The sequence below is a fragment of the Magallana gigas genome, chromosome 1, assembly GCF_963853765.1.
Source record: "Magallana gigas chromosome 1, xbMagGiga1.1, whole genome shotgun sequence".
Lineage (NCBI taxonomy): Eukaryota > Metazoa > Mollusca > Bivalvia > Ostreida > Ostreidae > Magallana > Magallana gigas.
Genome location: NC_088853.1, coordinates 52,155,500 through 52,182,449, shown reverse-complemented (window position 1 = coordinate 52,182,449; position 26,950 = coordinate 52,155,500). Strand labels below are relative to the sequence as shown.

Here is a 26,950-nt window from a genome sequence, read left to right as displayed (position 1 = left end):
CGTTTTAAAGAATTTATTGTTACAAACATCAAAAACCCAAAGTGACGTCACAGTCAATGACAAATCGCTTATTACGCATTACGTACATGTACTTATTCTTCGTCAATCAATACACATTTTGCGTGACATGTTAAAACATGCTTAACAAATATTTTACTTTACACGCCTTTGCTCCATTTGCAGTTAAACAAAAATATATTTTTCATTCTATCGGTTGTTTCAACATATATTTCAAATGTTAATATCTTAAACATGACTCTGCAATAAAAATATAACTATGTCCGTGCTTCAAGAAAATTATATGAAATACAGTTTATCATTTTCATTTTTTCATTGGTTAAGGGTCAGTTTCCGTTAGAAAAAGATAATGAGACATCTAGTAGCTGATTTAAGCAGACGTCTACATTGACTTGATTGACAAAGATGGTACACTTTGTTTAGTAGTGATTTAGTTTGAGTAACCAAATGTTTTTATAATACGGCATTTGTTTTACATCAAAGCATTATCACTCCAAATGCCCCAAAAAATTATTAATTCGAATTCCACAGTGTGGAAACATATTTGTCGAGTTTTTAAGACTGTACCATCTTTTACTACTGTTTAGTTGTTTCAAGAAAAGAAAATCATAAGCTACAAGAATTCTATTCCGACCCTTTTGATTTATAGATTAAATCATGTCTATATTGAATTTTAAAATTTCAAATGCAGTTTCTCCTGCTTATTACATTGAACAAATCATTATCTTATTTGCACAATCCACACTGACTTTTAAGAGTGTTGCTTACTTTTTGTAGAGTAAACAACGTATCATCTTAATATAGACTTTGCAAAAGCGTTATGTAGTTCATTGATAACCATTTTTGTATGCTTAAAAGAAAAATATAAAACATATAACTGTACTTGCTTTTGAGAGAGAGAGAGAGAGAGAGAGAGAGAGAGAGAGAGAGAGACCGACCTTGTCTACACATTTTTCAAAAAATGCTGATACACATGTGCATTCTAACACGTTATCTTCAATTACACAATCTGCTAATAAACTAGAAAGTTTACTATTTATAAGCAAATGGTGTTTTCAAATATGTCCTTTTTCCTTTAAAGCACTGAATTTTTCGGTGGGAACAATTGAAAGCACCATAAATTACAAGTAGAATAAACGTTTATGTCTTAATTGATCCACATAAGTGAGTACAAAAATAAGAGACACACTTAATACAAGCTTTGCGTATCTCTAAGTGAATAAAGTATTTTACAATTTGATGTTTCTATAACTTCCTCGTTTTATTTCACAAAAACTTGTTTTTATTTTATAAAAAATGCATGTAAATGTGGTTTAAATTTTTGGTTTATTTTTATGTAAGATATAAAAAAGCATATGTTCAAAAGTAAACTCAAGACATTAAAGACAGATTTTGGATCATTACTTGTTTAATTGGTAATATTCATATCTAGTTCATATATATATATATATATATATTTAATCAGCAAGTGTATTTTTTAATAGGTGTTGTAAGCGAAAAATAATTGTTATAAATGTTCTAGATATCAACAACAATATATACATTGTTGAGGTATAAAGTATAATCTATGCGGCATTTAAAGAAATATGAATGGGCGTTAGAGTTAACAAATGTAGAAGATAAAACACTTATTGCTCTAATGTTTATAATTTATAATAAATATATATTGTCTTCAGCAAAACCTCATTTAGAATCTTGATTTTTTAACGTTATTTTTGTGACTTTTGAACGTTCCAGGGAATTTTGTTTGCATCCTGTCAAGGGAGCTTCATAATTAAACCGAAAATAATACAAATTATGTAATAAAACTTATACAGCATCTGTAATTATAAATGTTTCGCATATGTATCTTAGTTTCCTCCAATATCAACAATGATCTTTAAAAAGAGGAATGCATGTACTATCAGCTTAAAAGATATAAAAGCCGTAGTGATTACACGTGATACGATGTTCATATTTTACTTTACGGCGTGGAAGTCATACAGACGTACACATAAGTACATGGCAGTAAGTACTATCTTTAATCTTTGTAAAGCTTTAAATCGACAGAGCGTATAACAAAATTCTAGTTAAAATGAAAGTTGTCGTAACAAAACGGTCAGATTAATTTAAGAAACTAAAGGAAGTTTGAAACATGTTTTTGACAGTTAAAAAGTCCAGACTGAGATTTATAATAAATAGGTATTCTAAAATAAAAACAAATGCCGTGTAATATTTCTCACAATTAGCAAAACATGTAGAAATAAGATTTATTGAAGGTCATGAAAATTAGGAAAAAGTCTTTCTACGCTATATTATGTTATGACGTTAAGAAATTTCATAATTTTATTAAAATTTTACACAAATCATGCAGCTTTATTTTGAAACTCGCTTATTGAAGATATTGATTGAATTGAATTTTGAATGAAAATAAACACATTTGTTGAGTACTTGTAATCACCTATTAGCATTAAGGTATCTAGTTTTCTAAGAATCAGTGAAATGAAACTGATGTGTTCTCAAACCTTCACCAGCAAAGGGATATTGTTCATACAAAGGATGATTAAGTGGTCACGATCTTTTAAAAACAATTAGTTATTAGCAACCATGAACATACTAGGGTTGTAAGACAAGTTAGCGGAGAAGTTCGATTGCAAGCGGACTATTCACATGATATTAGTACAACTTTTCAGATTTAAACTTGACGTATTTTCTAACAAATTTGTAAAGATTATTTGTACCATATAAACGGAGAGCTTAATTGTTATGATTACATATTGTTCTCGGAGCATGTATTTTTTTTTTTAAGTTTTTTTTTAATTTTTTTTTCACATTTTTAAACGCATTTTTCCTTTTTTGAAGATGTACTGGCACTGTGCCAGTTATCGGCTAAACTTTAACATTTGTTTCTTGATATATTTGGATAGAAAATGACATAATTTAAAAGGTGATTTCCTTGTTTATCCATCTGTTGTATTGTATATCATTATTAAGAACTCAAAACATCTTGTTTTTGTGCTTTTTAGCACGGCCCGAATTTGCCATATTTTACGATTTACTGTACCAGTTATCTGCTTTGCGATGATGACATAGTAAAATCCCTGTATATGTTAATTTCATACTCTGCATAATGTAATTTGACTTATGTCCCTCTTTGGGTCAGACCAAAGGTAGTAGGGGTTATGATATGTTAACAAAACTCATAAAATTGTTCGTTTGTTTTCACACGGTAATACACAAATTCGTAGAATTTTCAATACACAATATTGTGCAATCAGCTAGGCGTTCAACTGCGCTATGAATGTTTCAGAGTTTAATGAACTCCTTTTGTTTCTATATGTTATATATTGATATTATGTCAAATCAAAGAAGGCATATAATAACATATCACAAAGATGTCATAGTTTTGCTTTAACGTATTACGTCACTTCCGCCACTGCTGAAAGTGCAAAGATGTAAACCAGCGGTAAACAATGATCGTTCAAGCTCATGGTTCAATCATATTCAAGAAAATGTTCAAGCAAAATTACTTTTTTTTATTCGAATCAGACGACTTAATTAAAAAATCTCGGATAGTCGCGTGCTCTCAGTTTAGCCGATAAATGGTCTTAGCCGATAACTGGTACAGTACCAGTACCGTTTAAGCGCATCAAATTGCACAATATTTCATATGACATCACAATAACTTAAGAACGTCATTTTGTAAAAGTTTGAAATAAATTGAAGACTTTCTTACCATTAAATTGCCAAATAAGGACATCCAACGCTTGAAAAATTAGTCAAATACGTTAACGACGTCAATTGACATCTTGGAGCACTTGGCCTTCATTACATTATGTGTGCAAGCAAGAAAAATTTCCGATAAAGACCATGAGGTTGTAAGATTCTTCTGAAGATGACCCTCAATTGTCTAGGACAATGGTTTACAAATTGAAACAGAGGTTTGAAGGTTTTTGCTATATAGGGTAGAGGGTACCCATATAGCCCTGATCTTGAACCTATGGATTTCCCTTTATCTCCTTATCTAAATTCAAAACAGAATGGACTGAGATTTTTGGACTTAAATGATCCACAAAAACGTTATACAAAAACTTATGGTATGAAGGTGCATTTTATTCGTGGCTTAAATGACATGAAAAATATGTGAAACTGAAAGCTGTTTTCCTGAAAAAAGATTAACGTGACAGGTTTGCCAACCAGTTGCTTGTCGTCACATGACGTCGTGAAATTATGAAACAGTACTCAGTCAATTCAATTCATACATCGCTGTTAATATATGAAAATCATCTAGTTTTTGGCATTCATATTTTCAATTGATGATTATTTAATAAAACGCAAATCATCCTTTAAAGTGCACGGTGGTTTTTCCGTAAACACTGTGTCTGTAAATTTTTCTAACAACTCTCGTATTGTGTGTGAAATAGTCCATGTGGAGAAAACAGTATAAGCGTATATTTGTAATGCAAGTGGGTCCTTCTTAAAGTTTTCAATTCACATGAACTTCCTTGTTGAATTTTATGCATTTGTTTTTAGCGTCAAGAGGACATGGCGGCAGTGTTTCTTTGTATTGTAATATACCTGTTGACATGTTGTTCTGCTTACGGTAAGTAAAATTTTATCACTAAAATTCATATTTTCACAAAATCATCAATAGTTTTTAAGTAATCCTCTGATATATTGAAGTTGAATGAACAAACCCAGAGTAAAGTGGTTTTATAGTTCATCCTCTAACAGGAGTGGTGGTCTAAATATAAAGTTTGATGTATATATTTTCCTTAAAACGTAGATACATATGTTCATGAATTGAACGGTTAATGATAAATAACCACATAATGACAAAGAAAATGTGACATTCAACTGAATGTCTTCCGATGTCGCAGACGGCAGATAAATGCTTTTCAATAAACTTTTGCTAACCTTTTATTTTGGCAGTGCATCAAATTGTCAACTTTTTAATTTAAAAAAAAAAATCCCAATAACCCATTGTTATTAAATAATTGTACAGTACACTTAAGGATAAATAAAACTAGGTGTTATCTCCAATCTGCCGTTTCTTTCTGGTTTTTTAACATGAATATAGTTTTTTTTTTACATATTGTATGCTTGTAGTTTAATAACGATATTTTTTGAATTGATAGCTATTATACCCCAACATTATGGAGCTTAAAATGAACGGTTTCGTCCTGAAGTGGTATACTCGTTTTAATTATAATATGTTCCACAAATATCATACTTACTTTAAATGAAACACAATAAATTGATAAAATTCCTGTTCAAATACTAAGTGAATTTGAAAAATCCCTTTGTAATGTTATTTTTTTTGCTTGTCCCTCAATCAATTCTTCTTCATGACAACACTGTTAGTCCTTTTCATATAATGCATATATCAACTGTAAACTCATCACCTTATGCACCTTGCTCATTACTTTCAATTGTTTACATTAACGTGTACACCCATATCATCGACTATATGTAACAGGTGGTAAAATTGTTAGTCTAACGTATCTGGTCCATAGTGCTTTCTAACCACTGAGCCATTGTGATATTGAAACTTGACACGTTGACTGAATTCTCCATTTCTTTGTGCATGTATGTCTCTGTATATATATTCTACTTGTCCCTACGTTTCTACATAAGAACATCCGATCTGAGCTGCAACATTGCATACATTACATTGTTTTTATAAGTGTTAAGTAATTTGAACAAAAAGTTAAGAGCAACAAAGGGATTCGTTTTTTTCATTTGTTTAATCAAATTCCTTTTTTCCAATAGTATGAGATTGTTTAATCATACTCACAATGTGCGTTTACGTATCACAGGAAAGGAGAGAGTAAATTCGAAGTAACATATTTTATTAGAAAAAAATTGCAGCTAGATGAGTTTAGTTCTGATTTGAATTAAACTTTCCTCAAATGTCAGTTTGACCTATGCCCGCGCATTCATTCCTGTTGCGTATACAGTTTTGTTTCATTTTGTCATATCGTAACCTATTTTTAATTTTAAAAAAAGAATTTGGACAAACGTAACTATTTCTTATAACTTTGCATTCGTTTGGATGGTAGCTTGCAAAGAGTAAGTATTTTAATTAGCATTGTGCTTGTCTTCTGTTCTGATATTCGTTGTGGTCTGCCCCGTTGTTTTATCATAGTGTAAAATAAACGAGACTTAGAAGTTTGTGATCCGAACCCTGTTGCCTTTTGATAAAATTATAATATTACTTTATACCCAATAATAAAAAAAATGAACTATAACTCCTAATTTTAATGTTCTAATAAGTTAAAACCAATCTGTCTTATAAATAAAAATAGCCAAATGATATGAAACCTAGATAAATCACTTTGTAAGTTTTAAGCTTTGTGATATTGTCATATTTTAAAATCATCATGAAATTAAAACTATTGTTACTTTCCAGAATGAGATTTCCTTCTCCATTGTTTGAAAATATCAGCCATGGTTCATTGAAGAAATTCGGGATTGATCTTAAACTGCTTGTTTAAAAAAACAATGCACTGTTTATTTTTTATACTAAACAGACATATTTTTGTTATAGGTCACTCAAACATTTAATCCTTTTCTGACGCTCTGTTGTCATGAGAGAGAGAGAGAGAGAGAGAGAGAGAGAGAGAGAGTCTTTACTGCCAAATGTGCATAATGATGAATATAACGAGCCCGGTTTTGAGTACCACAATACTTTGATTGTTTTTGGTCTACTTTTTGTTAAATTTTGGATATTTTTTATTAACAAGGATGTTTTATTTTGCGGTTTTACATGAACTGTAAATTTAATATGCTTCCTTATTCCTCCTGCAATATGAAGTATTATTTCGACATGCATGAGCAACCGAATTTTGCTAAAAACAAAAACAGGCCTTGATAGCGTGGATCTAAACATTTTTACAGTTAATTTGGCTCTACATAAACCAGCATTTGAGGACAATATATACATCCATGCTAACGTAACTGCCGGCAATGCTGTGGATGGACGCAAATCAAACTTGATGGGTTTTGGAGGAGAGTGTTCAATGTCAGCTGATAGAAAACGCACCGCTACATGGTGGGTAAATCTGACTAGTACCCGCAGCATCCACGACATCCGGATCTATTACAGGACGGACAATGTACCTTGGGGTATGTATCTCAGATACTTCTCATTAATCATACTAATTTTAGTTATGAAAATCAATGTAATAAGAAAAAGAAAGAGACGTGCATGAACAAATATTTTGCTATATCATGATTTTTGCAACACGTATAAAAGCTCATAAAATAGAAAATTAGTTGGACATTATCTGTTATGCATACATTTTTACTGATTTTACATATATATTTTGTATTAAACTATTATTTCATATACTTGTCACCCAAATCTTCACAATTAACCTGAACATGGCAGAATTTGAGGAAAAACACGTACAAATCAAGATATTCGTGTAATTTCTTGTTATTATCACATGCCGAGTTGTGAATCATCGCTGCATCGTTCAAAAGATGTATACAATTGACCATTTTAAATTATTTGACCAAAATTAAAAAAAAAAAACGACTCTTGCTCTAACGACTCTTGCTCTTTTTTTGTGAAAAATACAAAGAAGGTAACTTAATATAAAATAAAATATTATTGATTATTTTAGATGCATCAAACAGATATACGGCGAGGTTTCTGGGATTTTCTATATACATTTCAAACACAACTAAATTGTCAGATGGAAAACTTTGCTATAAAGACACCTACTTCACAAGAAGCACGATACCAGCTGTCTTTAACACCACCTGCTTTGTTCATGGTCAATACGTCATCTACTACAACGAGAGACTACCAGGAGTTACCTATCCTAGTGATTATTCTGAATACGCCTTTAGCGACCTCTGTGAAGTTGAAGTCTATGGTAAACAATTTAATGTTTACTATTTTTTATGTAATATTAGACCGTCTATCAAACATATGTTTAGCCTAAACTCACATAATACACCCGAGATATGTGACTCCTCGTGGGCGGGGGGGGGATGCAATTCTTGTCACATAGAGCTCTCCCAAACAAATTGCACTAAAATTTTACACAGTCGTCTAACTAATCAAGTCTATGGTAAACAATTTATTGCATACTTGTTTATCTGTTATATTAGTCTGTCTACACACATTGTTTTAGTCTAAACTAAAAAAAAAACAAAAGCGAGAAATGTTTCTTTTGGGAAAAAATGCAATTTGTTTCCCAAAAGTCATGTTTTTGGTAATCTCTCTAATTCGATTAAATAAACTCATATACTAAAATGAGTGCTAAATGTATATAACAAATTGTCGTGTTTGCATTTTCAGAATTACAATTACATATTCATTGTGATCTTATTAGGAGGAGAAGGATTCTCCTGTCTTCATTCTCGGTCGAAAAAAAAATGAATATACAAACATATCAATTTATTCAGGATTGTATTATAACGTTATTCCTACACTGAGATTACTTGTATTGAAATTTTCTTTATATTAATTATAGGATGTCCAACACCTGGTTACTATGGTATCAATTGCACTACTCCCTGTCCTGACGTCAACTGTGGATACTGTCACATCGAGACGGGCACCTGTCAGGGGGGATGTAAGCCTGGGTACAAGGGACACCAGTGTGAATTGGGTAAATAGTTGAAATTAAAGTCTCTAAAAGTATTTTCTTTGTTATTCTTTATGTTCAATTATTATTATCATTTGTGAAAGGTTATTATTTTCCAAATTGCATATACTTTATATAGTATTCATCATTATCATCATTCTATTATCACCATTATCATAGGAACCAACATTAAAAGCATTGAAGCATTGTTTCATTTGTCAATGTTATTGTCCCCAATGATTTTTTTATTGTAATTCATCTAAGTATATTCCTCAATGAAAGCATATGTAGTGTTACGATAATCAAACAAATACAAAACTTAGCATTGTAGCATCATTTTTCATGTTAAGAATGTTCAAATTATATATATTTATTTCAAAATATACTTGGTAGTCTTAATCTATTCAGATCCATTCATCGTATTAAATTACAGTTGGAAGTCTGCCGAGAAATAAAACATTGCATACCTTTTAGGTTTTTTTTTTTAAGAACAACAAAATCACATTTGAAAACTAGCCTGTTAGAGTTCTTACTTTTCGTATTGAAAATCCGTTTTCAAAGCTTCCCAATCAATTTACTCGACATATGAACTGTTTAATGTTTAAATCTTTGTAATGCAAACTTTATTTTTAGAGAAAAAAATTGATATTTTTAGTCAAGATTTAATCTTTTGATATTTAATAAGGTGCGTAATAATTACGATATGACATTTCAAAAAATTACATCTTAACTTTTATATACTCCCTAATAACCCCTTCCGAAAATAAAAAAAGGATATAATTTAGAAGAAGGCCCAAATTGTTCACACAGGATGAATCTGTGATATTCAGTCAATTGAAAGGTGACTAAAAGGTAACTCAAAAGTGACTGAATGGCATATCTGTGCCATTCAGTCACCTTTCCAGACCATATAGTTAACATTCAGTTGACGGAATGGCAGAGCTTCATCATGTGTCATTTTACATATACCCGGTATGTTCATAATTATTGATTCGTCCTTTAAGAAAAAAATATGCCAAGAAACTTGCATATGTATAAGGGATTTCATAAAGATTCGCATTTGAAATTAAAAATAAATTTAAATATTATTTTTTTTCTTCAGTTTTTGAAGTTAACATTAAACTCTATGGGGAAAATACATTTTGAAATATATTTTTAGTATAAGTTATTTCCTCTAATTTTTTTTTCATGGTAAAAAGTTGCAAAAGCTTTCCATGTCTTCGAATATGCTAAAAAATGATAATTTACCATAAATATTTTCAGAAATTGATTTTTCTTTTAAATTTCCAAAAGGGCAGACAACTCTTTTAAAAATGTTTTAAGTGCATCAAGTTCATATCATTGACTACATACACACACCTACGTTTGGTTTAAATCAGCCTCATAATAACTTTAAAATACGTATTTGATATAGTATAGATCAAACAAAATAGTTAAACTCGCTTTAGTTATGGATGAACTACCTTAATATGAGAAACAGAATAAAAACATATTATACATAACATTTGGAAGACTGCTTCAATAGCTAGAGCACATATTTATAAATAATATTCAGCAATCACTTATATCAGAGTAAGGAATTGTTATTTTGATAGAGATGATAAAGCATTTTGGCTATTTCTTTTCATTTATTTAATAAATCACATTACATAAAATTGTGTAATACGTTTCATGTAGAAGATAGTGTTTGCTGTCTGTTTAATTTAAGAAGAAGAAAAATGAATTCTTTTCGCAAAATGTCTGTTTTTAAATATATCATGTTTTTTCTTATTTCATTTTTATCTCCCTACACTTTTCGTTTCAAAAATTTTAAAAACGTTTTAAAGAGGTTCAGAATGGCGAGCAATAATCACAAGCATCTTCGTTTTAGCTTCAAAACTGATCATTCTACCCTTTGTTTCTCTGTTACAGAATGTGATAATAGAAAATATGGAGACGGATGCCAAAAGAGTTGTGGACAATGTGTAAACAAGACGCAATGTGACCACGTGATCGGGACTTGCCCACAGGGGTGTGAGGCGGGGTACAAAGGTCAAATGTGTGATCAAGGTCAGTTACATGTAATCAGGGATATATTCGAAACGTCTCTTGACATTTATTTCTATTCATCATTTTAATAAAGAAAAAAAAACTTTCTGCAAAAAATTATTTAACAAAGATAAACAAAAATGTTTTATATCTTGATTTCTGACATTGAGGTTGTGTGGTAACGAACTAATGACCAAGGTTAATTTTTAAATGAGAAATAGCAGTTTGAATATTTATTTTGATATGGATTATATTGAAGTCAACAATAAATCTAAGTTTGATCTTTCTTTGTCACTTACCCATAGTTGCGATTTATAAAAATTCCCTGAGTAATTTTTCGTCTACGATTGTTTTTTAAACTACTTCTGACAAAACTGTAAATAGAATTATCAGGTAAAAGACGTTTGCCAACGTAAGAATCCATCCATTCCTTGAAATGATTAGTTTCAATTCAATTAATTTGCTTAGAAGGGATAATCAATGAAGTAGTACATGTATAACATTATCGAAGTTCTTATTTGCACATATTTGCAAAAGCGTCGGACGTCATTAATATGCATGACTTTACTAACTCACTATAAATAGCGTAAATCCCGCCAAATCCCGAATCCCACGACTTTTATCGTCATGGTAGAAGCAGTGAAGTGTACCTTAACCTTACCTCTGTAAGATATTTCATATATTTTGTGACAACATATCTGGATAATCTTCCGTTTACCTTGTAATTGAAATAAATTATTTGTTTATTACTTTTAATTCATTTTATCAAAATATTCTAAATTACCCTGCAATGTTGCGTATGAACTGTGTAACTGATTGTGAGTGTGAGTGTGTTTGTATTTATAAGTTTTCTTCATTAATATACAATCTTCAAAAAAAAAAATCAGTGTATAGCTGAAATCAGTACCAGGGATTCGGCGTTATTTATTCATACAAGACCCTACGACACCTATTTTCATTTTTTTTTTTTTTTTGCTAGTCAAGAGTTTAATAAGTCTACCCCCGCCCCGAAAACTATCAATTTGCTTCCAAAACCACTCTTAATATCTATAATGCAAAATGTTCCAGTATGCTATGATTCCTATTTTTGGACTTATGATTTTTAATATGTGTACATTAAGTGATCAATTAAGATTTTGTTTGACATTTAAAATAAGTATATATTGACCTAAGTCAATAGACTTTTTAAAAATTTATTGAGTGGTCATTCCATATTTATTACATGTTAACTGGTTTAGACCTAGCGTTAACTTACAAATAAGCTAATTTTTTTTTAGAAAAAATTCATAGGAAAAACTGAAAAAGAGTTGGTTATATAAACGATAAAATTGTTTATTTATTTTTTTTATTATTTTGGTTGTTAGAGGCTAGATTGGCGGGTGTTTGAGTTTAAGATTTAAACATTTTCTCAAACCGACCTGCCGTATTAAAGGCATTCAATTAGAAAGATCAAACTAAAGATCTGCTATACTGTATAGGGCGTTTTATGGACATACTTTACCACTTCTTTTACAATAATTTTTTAATCCAACCTAAAGTTGATTGTTTTAAATTGGTATTCCTTGCCATTGAGTTTACTATAACAAATTTCCTTTATATTTTATTCATTTTGGTTTGTGTTCGGTTTGTTTGTTTGCTAGCTTCTTTTTTTTTTAATTTGTCAACATGGGTGCCATCGCGTATATTTTTATACAAGTAAACCCTAAATCATTTCAGTCTGGAATTTCTTTGTCTTAATCAATTCGTACTATATTAAGGTGACTTTATACACCACTTATTGATGACGCAGTACGCTAAAAAGTGAATCTGGAAGCATGCAATTCCGGTATTGGCTGATTGAAACTGATGCGATTTGTATGGGGACCGCTCTTTTGAAAAAAATTGTTAACTGTCAGTGAATACATTTAATGTAAAAACTGGAAAATTCTTTGCTTACAAGTAATGTGGTATCTGAAACCTTCACGCTGTGTCGTATTATTTATCGAAATATACAATAAAATCAAGTATAATTTTTTAAATAGTTTTTTCTCTTCACCGATATATTACAACGTAGCGTAGTGGGTTAGTGGATTCACTACATACCTGTAGGTCATGGGATCGAATCCTAATGAGGACAATAAAAATTTTATTTTTCCAAATTTTTCTAAAACGTATTTTTGATTGAATACTGTGAAAGAAAATTCTTAACCGGTGAAGGTTTTCAATTATAATATATATTAATCCACATTATTATCGACAGATGTTTCTTACCACCTTAAGGGGATGGGAGGGTGGCTTTGAATATCTCTCAGGTTCGAATACAAAAATCCTATTCATTAATTTTCCCCTTTATTTATTTGAGTTAGTTTTGCATTAAAGCATAAATATTCACTTATATGGGCCTAAAATGAGATATGTACATATTTATCATTCCAACATGATATTTAGGAAATTTCTTCAACTCAGAAATGAAAAGTTCCCAAGGTGTTTGGGCATTGGGACTTAGGAACGATAACTCTTACCTGAGGAACTTTCATACGAAATAAAATTTAAAAAAAAATGTGTTTATATGCAAAGATTTTCATTCAATTTCTTATGTCACATTTAATAAAATACATTTTCTTATAACATCAAGCAGCTTTTTCAGATAATTTGTCAACAGAGAAAGAAAATATGATAAATTATGGTTTGGGGTAATACAAAAAAATTGCAATAATAACATTTTTGAATGTTAAGAAGTGTTATTTTGTTACGTGTCCGAGGGAAATATTCATCAGATGACAACAAAATTTCTCTCAATTTGTTTATAGTTAATTCAGAAAAAATATATTTTACAAAAACACGAAAAAACGTTAAAAAAATCGTTAAAAATACCAATAGTATCCCTATCGTCATTTTAGTATTTGATAAGTATATGTTTTGTGGTCTTCTATTTATGATTGAAGTAAACTGTGGGTGTATAGAGCCACCTTAAGAGATTAAACTATATTAAAAAGTTGAGATGATCAATCAATTGAGTACATAATATATATTTTCACATGAAATAAACAATAAAATTAACGTTTTAGAAGACAAAGTGCATCAATAAATCTCATCAAGATGAACACGGTTTAAAAATTGTCTTTCTCCTATTGGGGTATTAAATGAAAACAAGGTCAAATATACACATTATAAGATTTTTTTTGTATTGTTTAAAACTGTAAACTATTATTTTGAAATGTATCCAACAATTTGAGTGCTTACATTGGTAAGTGTTTTAATATTTAAATGGATTTTTTTCAACGCATTTATTACACACCTGAAATTTAATCTTTACATAAAAGTTCAAAAAGGGAATATTTCACACGTAAATGATACATGTAGTAGATTCAATTAATGGATATAACCAAAAAGGAATATGTTGTTATTACAAAATGATAACTGTAAACACACCAATTTGTTTCAGAGTGTGATAAAGGTTATTATGGACAAGGATGTACGACTAAATGCGGAAAATGTTTTGACCAAACGGATTGCAGTCGCTTCAATGGAACTTGTTTACAGGGATGTCTTCCAGGCTATCAAAGAGATACGTGCAAACAACGTGAGATTGTGGTTTAGTTATTACATACTGTTCATATCACTGTTAATTGCAGCTTTAGTGTTCTCGTAATTATTCAACAAACGATATAATTTTTAGCTTTTTTTCAAAATAAACATTTATATTCTTGATTGTTATTTTTATTTCAGAATGCACTGATGGCTTTTTTGGCCCTAATTGTCAAGAAAAATGCAATGCAACTTGTATAAGCTGCAACATGTTTAATGGTGTCTGCGATAAAGGATGTCGTCCCGGATGGAAAGGAAATTATTGTCAATCTGGTATGTTTAACGTGTGACTGAGTTAGTTGACAGGATGGATACATACCACGCAGTTAACTGAATGTTAATTGAAAGGTCTTTAAGGCGACTGAAAACAGAACATTACCATAAAGTCTCCATTAGTTATCAATCAGTTATATTTTAGCTGACTGAAGTCAGATGTTCACCCTTGTAATTTTAAAACCATAAAAAAGTAATGCTGATATTAATAATATATTTTACTGGTCTATTTTTGACATTTATAAAAATACATGTATATTTACATCCATCATGTATGATTTTTAGCTCACCTGAGCTGAAAGCTCAAGTGAGCTTTTCTGATCACATTTTGTCTGTCGTCCGTCTGTCCGTCCGTAAAATTTTCACATTTTCAACATCTCAAGATCTACTGAGCCAAATTCAACCAACTTTACACAAATCATCCTTAGGCAAAGGAGTTCGAAGTTGTGAAAATTAAGGGCCACACATTTTTTCAAGAGGAGATAATTAGAAATAAATGAAAAATTTTGAAAAAATTTCAAAATTCTTTTTTTCAAGAACCATTAGGCATTTACGGATGGCACGAAATAGTCATGATGATGTCATACTAAAATTTCAATAAAAGTCGATTTGGCTCTTTATTTTATCTAATGTATTGATGTACATTAACAATTATAATTTAGTTAATTTAACTTACATTTTACGATGAATTTGATAATTTATTAATACAAAGATATAATTATAAACAATAAAATTATTCTAGCGATCATTGCAGATTCTTTTCGGCGATATCGCCACCTTCTTAACCCGCTTGAAAAACCAAAGAAATCATTTTATTGTGTAGATATCCTTACTTTTGGTTATTTAATGTAGGATCCCGATTTCAAAAAAGCGAACGCAAACTAGTTGTTCTATATAAAAAATGTTCATTTAAAAATTTATATATCGGTCTAAAATGTAAATATTAGAAATATAAAAATAAAAGCGTTAATGTATTACATGAATAATTCCCTCACAGATACATGGACAAGGTTACATTATTTTTTTTTCAAATATGATTAAAATAAAAAACTGTAATTGTTTTTCTTGTATAGAATAGTTTGCTGATTGTATAACAACTGAAAGAGTTTCAAATGAATTGCCTAAATGATCACAAATCAACAAATCAAAAAGTTAAGTTACTTTTAAATTACAATAAATAAAGTGTTTGGAAAAAATGCAACTTTGACAAAACCCGACTAAACTTTTGTTTGGACTGACATATCTTGAAGGAAATGTTATGCATTTTAAAGAAAAAGACATGTATGTGAATACATATTGTTTACAAGGAAATGCTTGCACATTTGTATTTACACTTTTTGCGCCCTTGTTTTCGTTGACAAATTAAAGACTTCGCGTATTCCAAGCAAATTTTAGAAAACTGTCAAATTATTTTATAATAATATTTATTAAGAATTGTGTTTTGGAAAAAAAAAAAAAAAAAACACAAGGTTAAACTTACAATGTTTTCAATAAGTCATACGGATAATTATTCCGTTTTGAAAAAAAATCAAATGACAAATAAATATGTTTTACTATAACTGTGGGTTTTTTTTTTTTGGTTTTTTTTTTAATTTAAGTTTTCTATATTCTATCCGACCACTGTGACTTTTGTTCTGGATTTACCTATAACATTATATAAAAATAGATACTTCAAAATCTATAATATTTATCCTACATTGACTACTCTGTTTGTGAAATAATTAGTTGGATGTATTCAATTAAAAACCAAGTAAATGTCGGATAAAGAATGGTTAATTAGGCATATATTTTTATAACGCTTATAAGACGAGTGCTTTGAAGGTATACGCATGGAGCTTTACAGTAAAATAATAGCTTTTAATGCATTGTAAGCAATTTTATCATTGGTATTCTGATGACTTAAGACCACAAGAGGTCGAGTTTGGCTATTATTAAGAAGTATATAGAGGTATAAAAATCAATGAATTTATTGCACGTGTAATAAATGATACCACAATTTTGCAGTTTCAGTTCAAGATGACGGAAACACGTCTACAAACCTGTCTGTTATAGGCATAGCAGCTCTCTCTGTCGCAATTTTATCCATTATGATTAACGCCGTTCAGCTTCTCTACAAACTTCTACTGCGGTAAGTTTTATTTTATCATTCACTTCATTTTATTTTATTTAAATATGAGTAGCACATTTGATGTGTAAAAATGCACTCAAAAGAATTGATCTCCACTTTAAAAATGTGTAAACACTCCTTTTGTTATAATTAAAGTAATACTTATCTGGTAAAATGGGTTATAACTGATGTCAAACGGTACTCCAATTTCTATTGATTAAATAAAATCAATTCATATATAAAAATAACTATTAAGAAATATGTTTGTAGTAAAATTTTATTATTTGTAAAAAAAAAAATAATTTTCTACAAAATAATTATTTTTATTAAGTAAATTGAAAGATTTTATCAATGCTATATTACATTCTTATATCCAAAGAAGACAGAAGAAAAAGCGAAACAGGAACAAAACATGTGAACACTCCAAAAATGAACACGTTTTTACACCGGATATAAGTGGATACGATTCGCTAGTTATTAGTAGACCTGAGGACAACTACCAGGAATTAAACACAGTCACTGCCGATCGATGAACGATAACTATGTCACCACTAACAATCTGACATATTTTGTTTGTATTGTTTGTAAATATGTTCGCTGGAACATTCACTTTTAAAAACATTTTCATTTTTGTGTCTCATGCATACACTTGCGCATACACTTGTATGCAAGATATGTCGAGAATGCCTTGGTCGATATAAAAATCGATTCATTTTAGACGTATTGCTGAATACAGGGAGATATTCACCGCCCGTTATATATTCGCCCCTTTCACACTCGTCAGCGGGTTAATTTAAGACTATGCGCACTTTAATGTCTCAAACTATCTCTTTAAGAACACAACTATGTTTGAGTGAATTTAAGATGGAGAGAAAATATTTGCAGATAAAGAAGGGAGAAACTTATATGGGGCAAAAATATACATGTAAACAGTATTATAGATTAAGTAAGAATAAACTTTTTATAATGTATGGTTTTGACACAGCCTGAAGCAAAGCTATATATCAATTCAAATCTATCTTGACAATAACAGATTGCACTGATAAAAAATATGTACTAACTAGGAACATGTAAAGACGGTTGCAAAAGTGGATGGAAGGATAACAGTGTTTGGAAAGTACATTCCTTTTTTTTTTTACAGACAATGAACATGTTTATATAAGCACTGTTTTATTCCATATTCAGTCGGCTTAATACTTTCTTTGCTTGCTTACTTGTCCTGCCTATGTGACAAATATAGCAACGGCTAAAAGATTTTCATACATTCAGCACATTTTTTAAAAATTGTAGTTCAGAATGACAAAAATGATTTACAAATCTGTGTGATGGGCTAAATATTGCTCTTGTTTGAGTCTGGAAGATGAATAATATCCATAAATTGATTATCATGCATGACACAATTGTTTCCAAAAAAATTGTTAAAGATGACGGAAAGTCTTCTACATACCGGTATGCCGTGGTAACAGCTATCTCAGTATTAATTATATCAATCATATTGAACGTCGTACAGCTACTACAACTACCAGGAATTAGCCACAGTCACAGCAGATCAACAAACGATTACTATAACTATACTTTCTAATTATTCAATATACTTTTATTTAAAATGTCAGTAACATTTACTTTGTCATTAAAACCAATATATTTTATCAATCCTTTACGTGTAACGCTGTATATTGAAGCAATACTTTTTGTTACAAGAAAGGAGTGAGGGTAAATAATTGCGCTTTTTTAATGAATTTCATTTTATCTTACAAATGTAATCTGCATGTACATTGTATATCCACTATCTTTAGAAAAAATTAAAACTAGATACCGTATAACGGGTAATTTTACGTGCTGCTAATTTTTACTAATTTTTACGAGTTATATAAATCCGTAAAAATCAAACGCGTAAATTTTCACAGAAGTAAAAAAATACTGCACGTAAATTTCTACATCGTACGTATGAGAGTAATGTTCATGACCTTCAGCTCAGTCCCTGACGGCTGTACATGTACATGTACATGTAGGTATATTTCGGCGTTTTTGGTCAGGTGGTGATAACAGTTCAGAACTTTCAGTCAGTCTTGAGTATTTTTTAAAACTACGTATAAATCCACGTTAGTAGCTAGATGTCTTTTTTGGTTGGGAGAGAAAGAAAGAGAGAGAGAATTTTTTTTTTGAAATGGAGTTGTCTTTCTTTTTTCCCCGGTAAAATCGTACTGAGACGAGCACATGGTGTACATCAATGATGATACCCAGATAAATAGGATTAAGTAAAGTGTATATCATATGTGAAATAAAGGTAAATGTATAAAGTAAGGATGTCAACGAGTACCCGGTTAACCGGGTACTCGATCGAACGTCAGAGTATTGAATACTAAAATCGGTACTCGGTTACTCGGATGTATATTATTTAATATTTCTAAGTTTATTCATTAATGCATTAAAACATCGTTTTTAAAACTTGAAACGTCCATTGCACTTGTACATACAGTTATTAGGATTTCCTACGCCTCTAAATATGCTAAATGACCGTCATCGCCTGTGGCAGTGTTTATATAGTAATTATCGTGACCAAGTACCTGTTACATAGCTTTTCTCACCTTTGGCTGTCTTCTATCCTTATTTTTGGCTTACTTTAATGATTTGTTTTCAGTGAACATCGTCGTTTATATAGTCTATTTTATAAATTAGATAGCACACAGTGGAGAAATTGAACAGACCTAAACTTCAAAGGTCTGGAAATATTTTAAAAGAACTGAAGATTCAAAAAACGTAAAATATCAGCTGATATTTTACGTTTTTTGAATCTTCAGTTCTTTTAGAATATTAGTAAACTAGCTTCTATACGGGGGAACAACAAACATGTTAAATCACATTTGTCTTAAACATAAGGAGGAATTTCTACAAAAGTTTTTACAGTTATCAATGTACTTGTTCATATTTATTTACACTCTTACCGAGTACCCGGGTACTCGATCGGAAAAACGTCCGAGTAACCGAGTAATAAAAATTGACCAATTTGACATCCCTAGCTATAAATATATGGAATCGTTAACAGAAAAACGATTTTCTGATTTGCATATGTATGTGTCAACTGTAAAAAAGTCACGGTGAAATTTTCCCATTTTACCACAGATGATTTTAATTTTTACGGACATGTCCAATTCGTAAAAAAATAACGCGTAAAAATTCAAATCACCCTATTTTATGACAAATTCGTAAAAAATTACAGCAGTAAAAATTACCCGTTATACGGCAATGTTTTGATAATATATCATTTGTATGTGAAATATTTTTACCTTCATACTCAGTTTAATAAAACTCTTACAAGATAAAATCTACAATGCTTATTATCTATTCCTATCAAATATAACATAAAATGTTCATGTACATCACCATGAAAATGGTTTAATTATGTAAATTGTTGTCCAACTGAAAAGTGTTCCCCAGTCAAATCAGAAAGGGTCCGCAACAGAATATAACTAGACTTATTAATGTTTTTTGCTATATTTGTATGCTATGTTTTTTGTGTTTATTTATTTTTTGTATTGCGGTAAACAAGAAAAAAAAATTTAAAAAATCAACAACCATGATTGCTGATATTTACTCTATCGATTTCATTATCTGAAATAAATAATTTTCGAGGTTTGTTATAATATTTATCTGGTAAATATTTCTTCCTAAAACATGAAGTATTTAAAACAGGAACATTAAATGCAAATTTGTAAAATAAAGCAAAGATAACTCAATTCAAACCGTTTGATCGACAGATTTGTTCAGCAGACTCTGCATTCAGTGATTATTTTACACATTAGATTGATTTCCATATTAGCTAGCAATGACGTTTCGCTCTATTGCATATTATTCGTTAACGTGTTGTAAACTATATCAATGCCATTACACAACAACAGTAAATACACATTATACGGCCGGGGTACTTATATATTCTTTTGATTTTCAGGATTATTTTTTCTTCAAAATCCAGAGTTCTCCAAAAATTCTCCAAAACATGTGTAATTCTACTGACGTATAATTGCCTGTGTCTACAAACCACTTTTTCAGCATTAATGTTTGCACTTAGAACTTACCGTAACATTACCAGATTGTCAACAATCAAAAGTAATGTTGATAGATCTAGTTCCTAAGGTTTGAATTGGCCAGTCTTTTGTCCCGGTTATATCTATAGATACAACAATTCAAAGTTCTTTATCAATCGAAATATGAAACTGATGTGTCAGAAATTTGATTGATAGGTCCTATGGGGATTTAACTTGAGGAAAATGTGAGTAGAACTTTATACAGTACGGTGGCGTGTAAGGACCAGGCTCATAAAATATATTTGTTTGGAGGAATTACAAACTTGTTGCCAGTGATAATGAAGCATTTAAAAGATGATATAATATTTAATTGTTTAATTGGTTTTTTTTAAAGGCAACTCACCACGATATGATTCATTTTTTCCGATATTATTTTTTTTTCATAGTGTTGTGACTAAAACGATTTCCTATCATCATTGATAGTGATTTAACATTAACCAAGTACTTTCACACCATTAACATTCCGGGGAGATATTATATTAAAATCTGGGATCTACTCAAAGCCACAAATATTTTTATCTGCATTTATAAAATTTGTTTCTTTCGTTACGCACAGACTTTCAGGGTTACTTTTGCAGTGTGCAAACTCGTTTCGATGTCTTAGAACTAACAAGTATTTAGTCAGATAGAATAAATATTTTTTTCGAACAGAATATTATTACCCGATTACTTATTTTGCGACTCCACTGTTTTGTATTAATCGTGATATATAAAATCGAGAGCACCATTTTTTGTTATAATGTAACTTCCTATGGATCAAAACTGTCTAAAAAATAAAAGTGAGATTTTAAAATCCGCGCGGGTTGCCCGGATATGAATTCCTCGTATTTAATTAGGAATCTTCAGTGCTTAAACAAATAATCTTATCTCATTGTTTGGAAAATGATTTGTGTGGAGGAATTGTGATTTGTTTGGTCAGGTTGGATTTCCTTTGGGCGGAATACACATTTATCAAGATAAATTTTAATGCCTAATTTTGGAGTCAGATATATATCATGGTAACGCTTTAAGATATGAAATTAAGTTACGAGATGCCCAAACTAGCTAGGCACCGCATGCCAAGGTTTTTTTTTTTTTCAACTTAAGTACGTATTTCCGCACTAATGATGAGATCAATGGGGGATAATATCTGTCTTTTCCTGTGTTACATAATGTTTGTTCTAGTAAAACGAACAAGCCAATGAAATGTGGCGATAGCCAACACTGTTATAAATTGGAAAGCTAAGTAAGCATTAGATACTTTTGGTTGTGGTCGGTCCTATTACACACCAAACGTTAGTCATGTATGATAATTTGTCTGCACCGCTTGGTGTGTTTGTTATAGGACCGACGACATCCAGAAATAACCATTCAATGCATATATTTATATTTTTATACTGATGTCTATTTGTCTGAACTATTGTCTATAGTCGCTATAAAGCCATGATCGACGCTCTTTCGGAAATATGAAACACATATGGAACAACCAAATTAACATGCTATTTAGATCGATACCGCAAAAAGGTTGTCAAAAACAATCTTTTACATTGACGAATAGATATGATTTATAGATTATTTTTCTTTATTACATAACAGATTGGATATGTAAGTTTGAACGTTCCAATTATTTTTCCATTAAAAACATTCACAAAAAGCGTGATGACGTTTATATCTATTTTCCCGGCTCATGAATTCGCTATGTTTACTCACGGGAAATTGAACGTCGCATATTTCTAATGAAAGCATAGGTGGAAATATACACTGAATGAGAATATAGGAAAATTACAAAACAGGAGTAGAGCAAATACAGATTTCTACAGCAATTAGAGGTAGGATCAGGTAACATGGAGGAGTAATTATCTCTGCTATATTATAATTTAAAGTGTATGAACATTCAGTCAATTATGATAAAAGAAACGGTAACAATTATTCGCTATGGTAGTTAAATTCAGACAAATGTACATGGCAGTTGATACACTAAGTTGCATACAGACACATTTCTACGCCCAAAAATGTTATTCTGTTTATTCTTATTCTGTAACTATTTATATCGCCGAAAAAATTGTAAATTCGTACGAATTTTTTTTTTTTCGTACAAGCAATTTTACTTAAGGAAAATTCACATATTTTTTTATCATCAACACATAGTTTGTCCAAAAATATAGCTTGTTTGTCCAAAGAGATAAGCAGTGGGACCGAACAGATTGCTCGTTCATCGAAACAGCTAGTTCGTCCAAACAGAACGCAAATCTATCTGAACAAGTATCTGGTTCTTCCGACCACTAATTCTAACTAATTCGTCCGAGCAAGCTTTGCATTTATAAAGTGATTGTTGCGACATTCGAATTCTTAAAATGACGTCACAGTCACTTAAAACAATAACTGATCTTTTATCACCTATTGCGTACTAGTTCTACGTCACTCACTATACAGTTTAGGTGTGCCTGTAATGGCTGACTTTGATAGAATTTGACAACATAGGTCACGCTTTCAATTTTTTTTTCATGCACTTGCTTTATTTGAAATTAATTTAACATATATATCTCATTCCACATATATTTCAGCTGGTAGCATTTTAAATGTGACACTACAAATGATATATAAATGTTGTCAGTATACTTAGAAAACTGTCTGGCTGAGCGGGTTATCACTTTTATCTAAACTTTGGTTAATGGTCGTTTTCCGCCAGAAAAAAAAGATTGAGAGACATCTGGTAGCATAAACACAGAAGACATTTTGACTTGAATGAGGAAGCAAGTACATTTTGTTTATAAACAAAATGTACATTTTTTTGATAACACTACATTTTATCTTACATCAGACAGGAAAAAAATCATGAAATTGAGCTCTGAATTTGTTTTTTTTTTTAAAGAAACTGTTGGGTCGAGAAAACTCCGTCCCGATTTTTTCGATTTATATTATTTGAAAGGTTTTTCAAATTAGCTTTTGAAAGTTAAATGTAGAGTTTTTCCTAATAATTTGTAATTCTTTATGTATAACTAACGATGACACAAATGAAAGGTGCTTTATAAAATGTACAATAAACAACGTATTACATGTATCATTGATATGGATTTTGCATAGGCACAATTTTTTTTATTGATAATCATTTTGTATGCTTAAAAAAAAATATAAAAGAAATATCACATTACTTCTATTTGTTTTTAATAGTTATATGCCTTATTACAATGTAAGTAGTCTGGTTTGTTTACATGCAAGATCGGTGCCCAAATGAGAAAAATTGACACAATTTAAAAAGTCAGTGAGAGTGTTTAAGAAAATTTGTGTAGTGATACAGCATCTACTGATAGTCTTGTTCCGGTTTTTAAGAGAGAGAGAGAGAGAGAGAGAGAGAGAGAGAGAGAGAGAGAGAAAGAGAGAGAGAGATAGAGTACCAATTTGTTTTAAAAACACAGCTATAATTGCCTTATGTCACTCTTTTCTATAACACGATCGGTTTTAAACTATAAATTCTGTACTTAATGAGCAAAACTAATCGCTCTTTACTGTAAAACACCGATAATGAATTTTTTGACAGTGACTCCTAATCAACGATCCACCATAAGTCTGATATCAAAGTTTGTTTGAATAGAGCCACTTCACTATGTACATATACAAGAGCCACACTTTATATAAGCATGGAGTAGCTCTAAGTGAATGGAGTGGGATACTTTACAGTGTGTATATAACTTCCTTGTTTTATTTCACAATTAAATACGTGCCTATATTTCTAAAAGGAAACATGCAGGCGGATATCGTACGGGTTTAAAAAAAAATCTTTTTTCATAGTTTTTTTTTCATATGTAATTAAACATATGTTTAAAAAGTATAGTTATCAAGACTTTGACGTCATATTTAGAATGATTTAGAATTGATATTTGTATCTAATTAAACATGTATTTAATCACCATGTAGTATTTGCAAGTAGTGTAAAAAAAAATGCTAAACGTATCCTTGATCACGTTGGTCATCCGTATACTGATCTAGGAACTTTTAAAGAAAATAAAGTTGAATTTTAGCGGCATTTGAAGAAAAGTATACACATAATGACATGGAATAATCATCAAATGTTGATAACAAAAACCTAGTTATATACAGTTAGATTTTTTTAATTGAACCACATGGTGCTAGGAAGACTATACTTGGGAAAATTATTAAAATCTGTATGTCTAATTTAAGATTCTGTATCAGTGTCTGTATGTGATGTTAGATATCTAAGTAGTCTTTACAGAAACAACTTATATACTTTAATTTTCATTGTTATCAAAGTGAATTTTGAACGTTTAGGGAACCTCTGCTTCCATCCTGTAAAGAGAATTTCATTATAACTATGAAATGAATAGTATTTTTTTATGAAACTAATACATCAACTATGAAATATATACACATATATCGGAGTTTACAATTTAAGCAACAATTTTTAAATTAAAAACAGAACACAAGATAGATAACATAGCTTTATTGATAAAGTGTGTGCTTATTTCACGTGATACGATGTCTTTATTTACTTAACAGTGTACATGGCATAAGTACTTAAATATAATGACTCTGTGCGTGTAAGTGTTATCTTCAATCTTCTTATGACATTAAACCGACTAACCGTCTCTTATATAGGGAAGGTTTACTTATAGTTCTCCCATCTAAGTGTGCTACAACAATGCAATATATTCACAGTGTTTTATTTAATTCGATCACAATCTAGACCTCTATAAGGATCAATTATTGCACATTCATGCAACTAGAATTACATTTCAATATGAAGTACAATATTTTAGACAAGAGGTGAACCGGGATGGATATCGTCAATAATAAGGAATTAAAATTAATCTTTATGATTAAAACTTTTTTTTTTCTTCAAATTTCAAAAATAGAGATTATAAACTTGACATAAATTTTCAATTAACATACATGTCATGTAGTGTTTCTGATAGATTACAAGTAAACATAAATGTAATAAAGTTGAGGGTCCAGCAAAGGAGGAAGAAAATGTCTTCCTACTTGTAATATTGTCATTTATGTAAAGATTTTTTTTTCTCCGAAAGGCTAACGGAACCATGAAAAATTGTAACTTAAGAAAAAAGTGTAACTTTAGACTCGTTTGACTAAAATGTTGAATGAATTAAATAAGTTTAAATTTTGAATGAGAAAAAAACGCATTATGTCATGTATTCTTTGTTTTTTACAGATTATACGTAGGGAGAAATAAGATGAATAGAGGGCACAGCAGATGAGGAAGAAATCCCGAGTTACGGTGGCTAAAATTAGCATCAAATTATCTAGTTTTCTAAGGATCAGTAAAATAAAACTGAAGTGTTCTTAACCCTACACCAGCAAAGGGGCATTGTTCACACAAGAGGATGAATCGGGGCCCACAATCTAGTTTTGACCAATAGGTTTTCTAAAAAGTAGGTAAGTATTGTGCTCATATTATGTTGTCCATATGAACAGAGTTTGTATATAGTATATATGAAGGAAATGAGCTTGGGGTTTTGTTTGTAATGTAAGTGTGTCTTTCTCAAAGTTAAATATAACTTCCTTGTTGAGTCTTATGCATTTGTTTCTAGCGGCAGCAAGACATGGCGGCAGTGTTTCTTTGTGTCGTAATATGCCTGTTGACATGTTGTTCCGCTTATGGTAAGTAAAACTTTAACATAAACTGTTTAAAAGCATATTATTGTAGTAATCACCCGGGATGTTGATTTTGAATAAACAAACCCAGAGTATACTGGCTTTGCCGTTCACTCTCTAACAGCAGTGATGGTTTAGATTTTGAGTGTGATATCGTTTTCGTATTACGTAAAATATGTGTGTACATATATCCATCATATTATGATCAATAACAAAGTTAGAAGATATTCGTGTTTAAAATTGACATAAAATGTGACTTTCAACTGAGGGTCTGAACGACAGGACCATTCTATTCGGTGACAGTTTAGAAACCTTTGTGTTTGCTGGTGCTTCATTTTGTAAACTGTTCAAGTTTGACCAAGAAAAAAATGGAACACTCAGCTGTTAAATGGTCGTCTAGTGCATTTATTAGGATATATCAGACTAGGTATGTTTGCAAACTGCCATTTGTGTCGGGAGTGTAAACATAAAGATCTTCTTCTTCCCTAACACATGGTATGCTTGTAATTTGAAATAAGTGTTTGTTATATGCATGACACTGTACCCACATTGATATACATGTAGATAAAAATTATTTTTTGTATTAATAGCTACAATACCCCAACAAAATGAGATTTAAAATATACATGTACGGTTTCGTCTTGAAGTGGCATACTCGTATTAGTTAATTCTACAGCTAATGG

At 30.5% G+C, this 26,950-nt stretch overlaps 2 protein-coding genes and 1 long non-coding RNA gene across 9 annotated transcripts in view; all 3 read left to right on the top strand.

Moving 5' to 3' along the window:
* The first annotated feature begins 4,441 nt into the window (after window positions 1-4,441).
* LOC136271172 (uncharacterized) lies at window positions 4,442-15,825 on the top strand. Its single transcript, XM_066070572.1, has 8 exons — window positions 4,442-4,600; window positions 6,898-7,125; window positions 7,629-7,883; window positions 8,487-8,624; window positions 10,512-10,649; window positions 14,053-14,190; window positions 14,337-14,468; window positions 15,542-15,825. Exons 1-8 carry the CDS (start codon window positions 4,543-4,545, stop codon window positions 15,544-15,546), a joined length of 1,092 nt encoding a protein of 363 aa, XP_065926644.1. The 5' UTR covers window positions 4,442-4,542; the 3' UTR covers window positions 15,547-15,825.
* A 447-nt stretch (window positions 15,826-16,272) lies between these two features.
* On the top strand, window positions 16,273-16,972 carry LOC136271188 (uncharacterized). 2 transcript variants are annotated; one of them, XR_010709057.1, is made up of 3 exons: window positions 16,273-16,289; window positions 16,473-16,596; window positions 16,958-16,972. It is a non-coding gene; the product is annotated as an uncharacterized lncRNA (long non-coding RNA). The 2 variants fall into 2 exon arrangements; XR_010709052.1 differs by having other exon boundaries at window positions 16,955-16,969.
* A 3,580-nt stretch (window positions 16,973-20,552) lies between these two features.
* Window positions 20,553-26,950, top strand: part of LOC105348579 (uncharacterized) — a 47,972-nt gene continuing 41,574 nt past the window's right edge. For 2 of the 6 annotated variants that reach the window (XM_066070483.1, XM_066070490.1), the window contains exons 1-3: window positions 20,554-20,845; window positions 25,825-26,048; window positions 26,204-26,273. In XM_066070483.1, the coding sequence (XP_065926555.1) occupies window positions 26,216-26,273 (58 nt within the window). In that variant the 5' untranslated portion in view covers window positions 20,554-20,845; window positions 25,825-26,048; window positions 26,204-26,215. Of the gene's footprint in view, window positions 20,846-25,824; window positions 26,049-26,203; window positions 26,274-26,950 lie in introns of all 6 variants that reach the window. The other 4 variants (XM_066070479.1, XM_066070474.1, XM_066070487.1 and 1 more) reach the window with 4 other exon arrangements.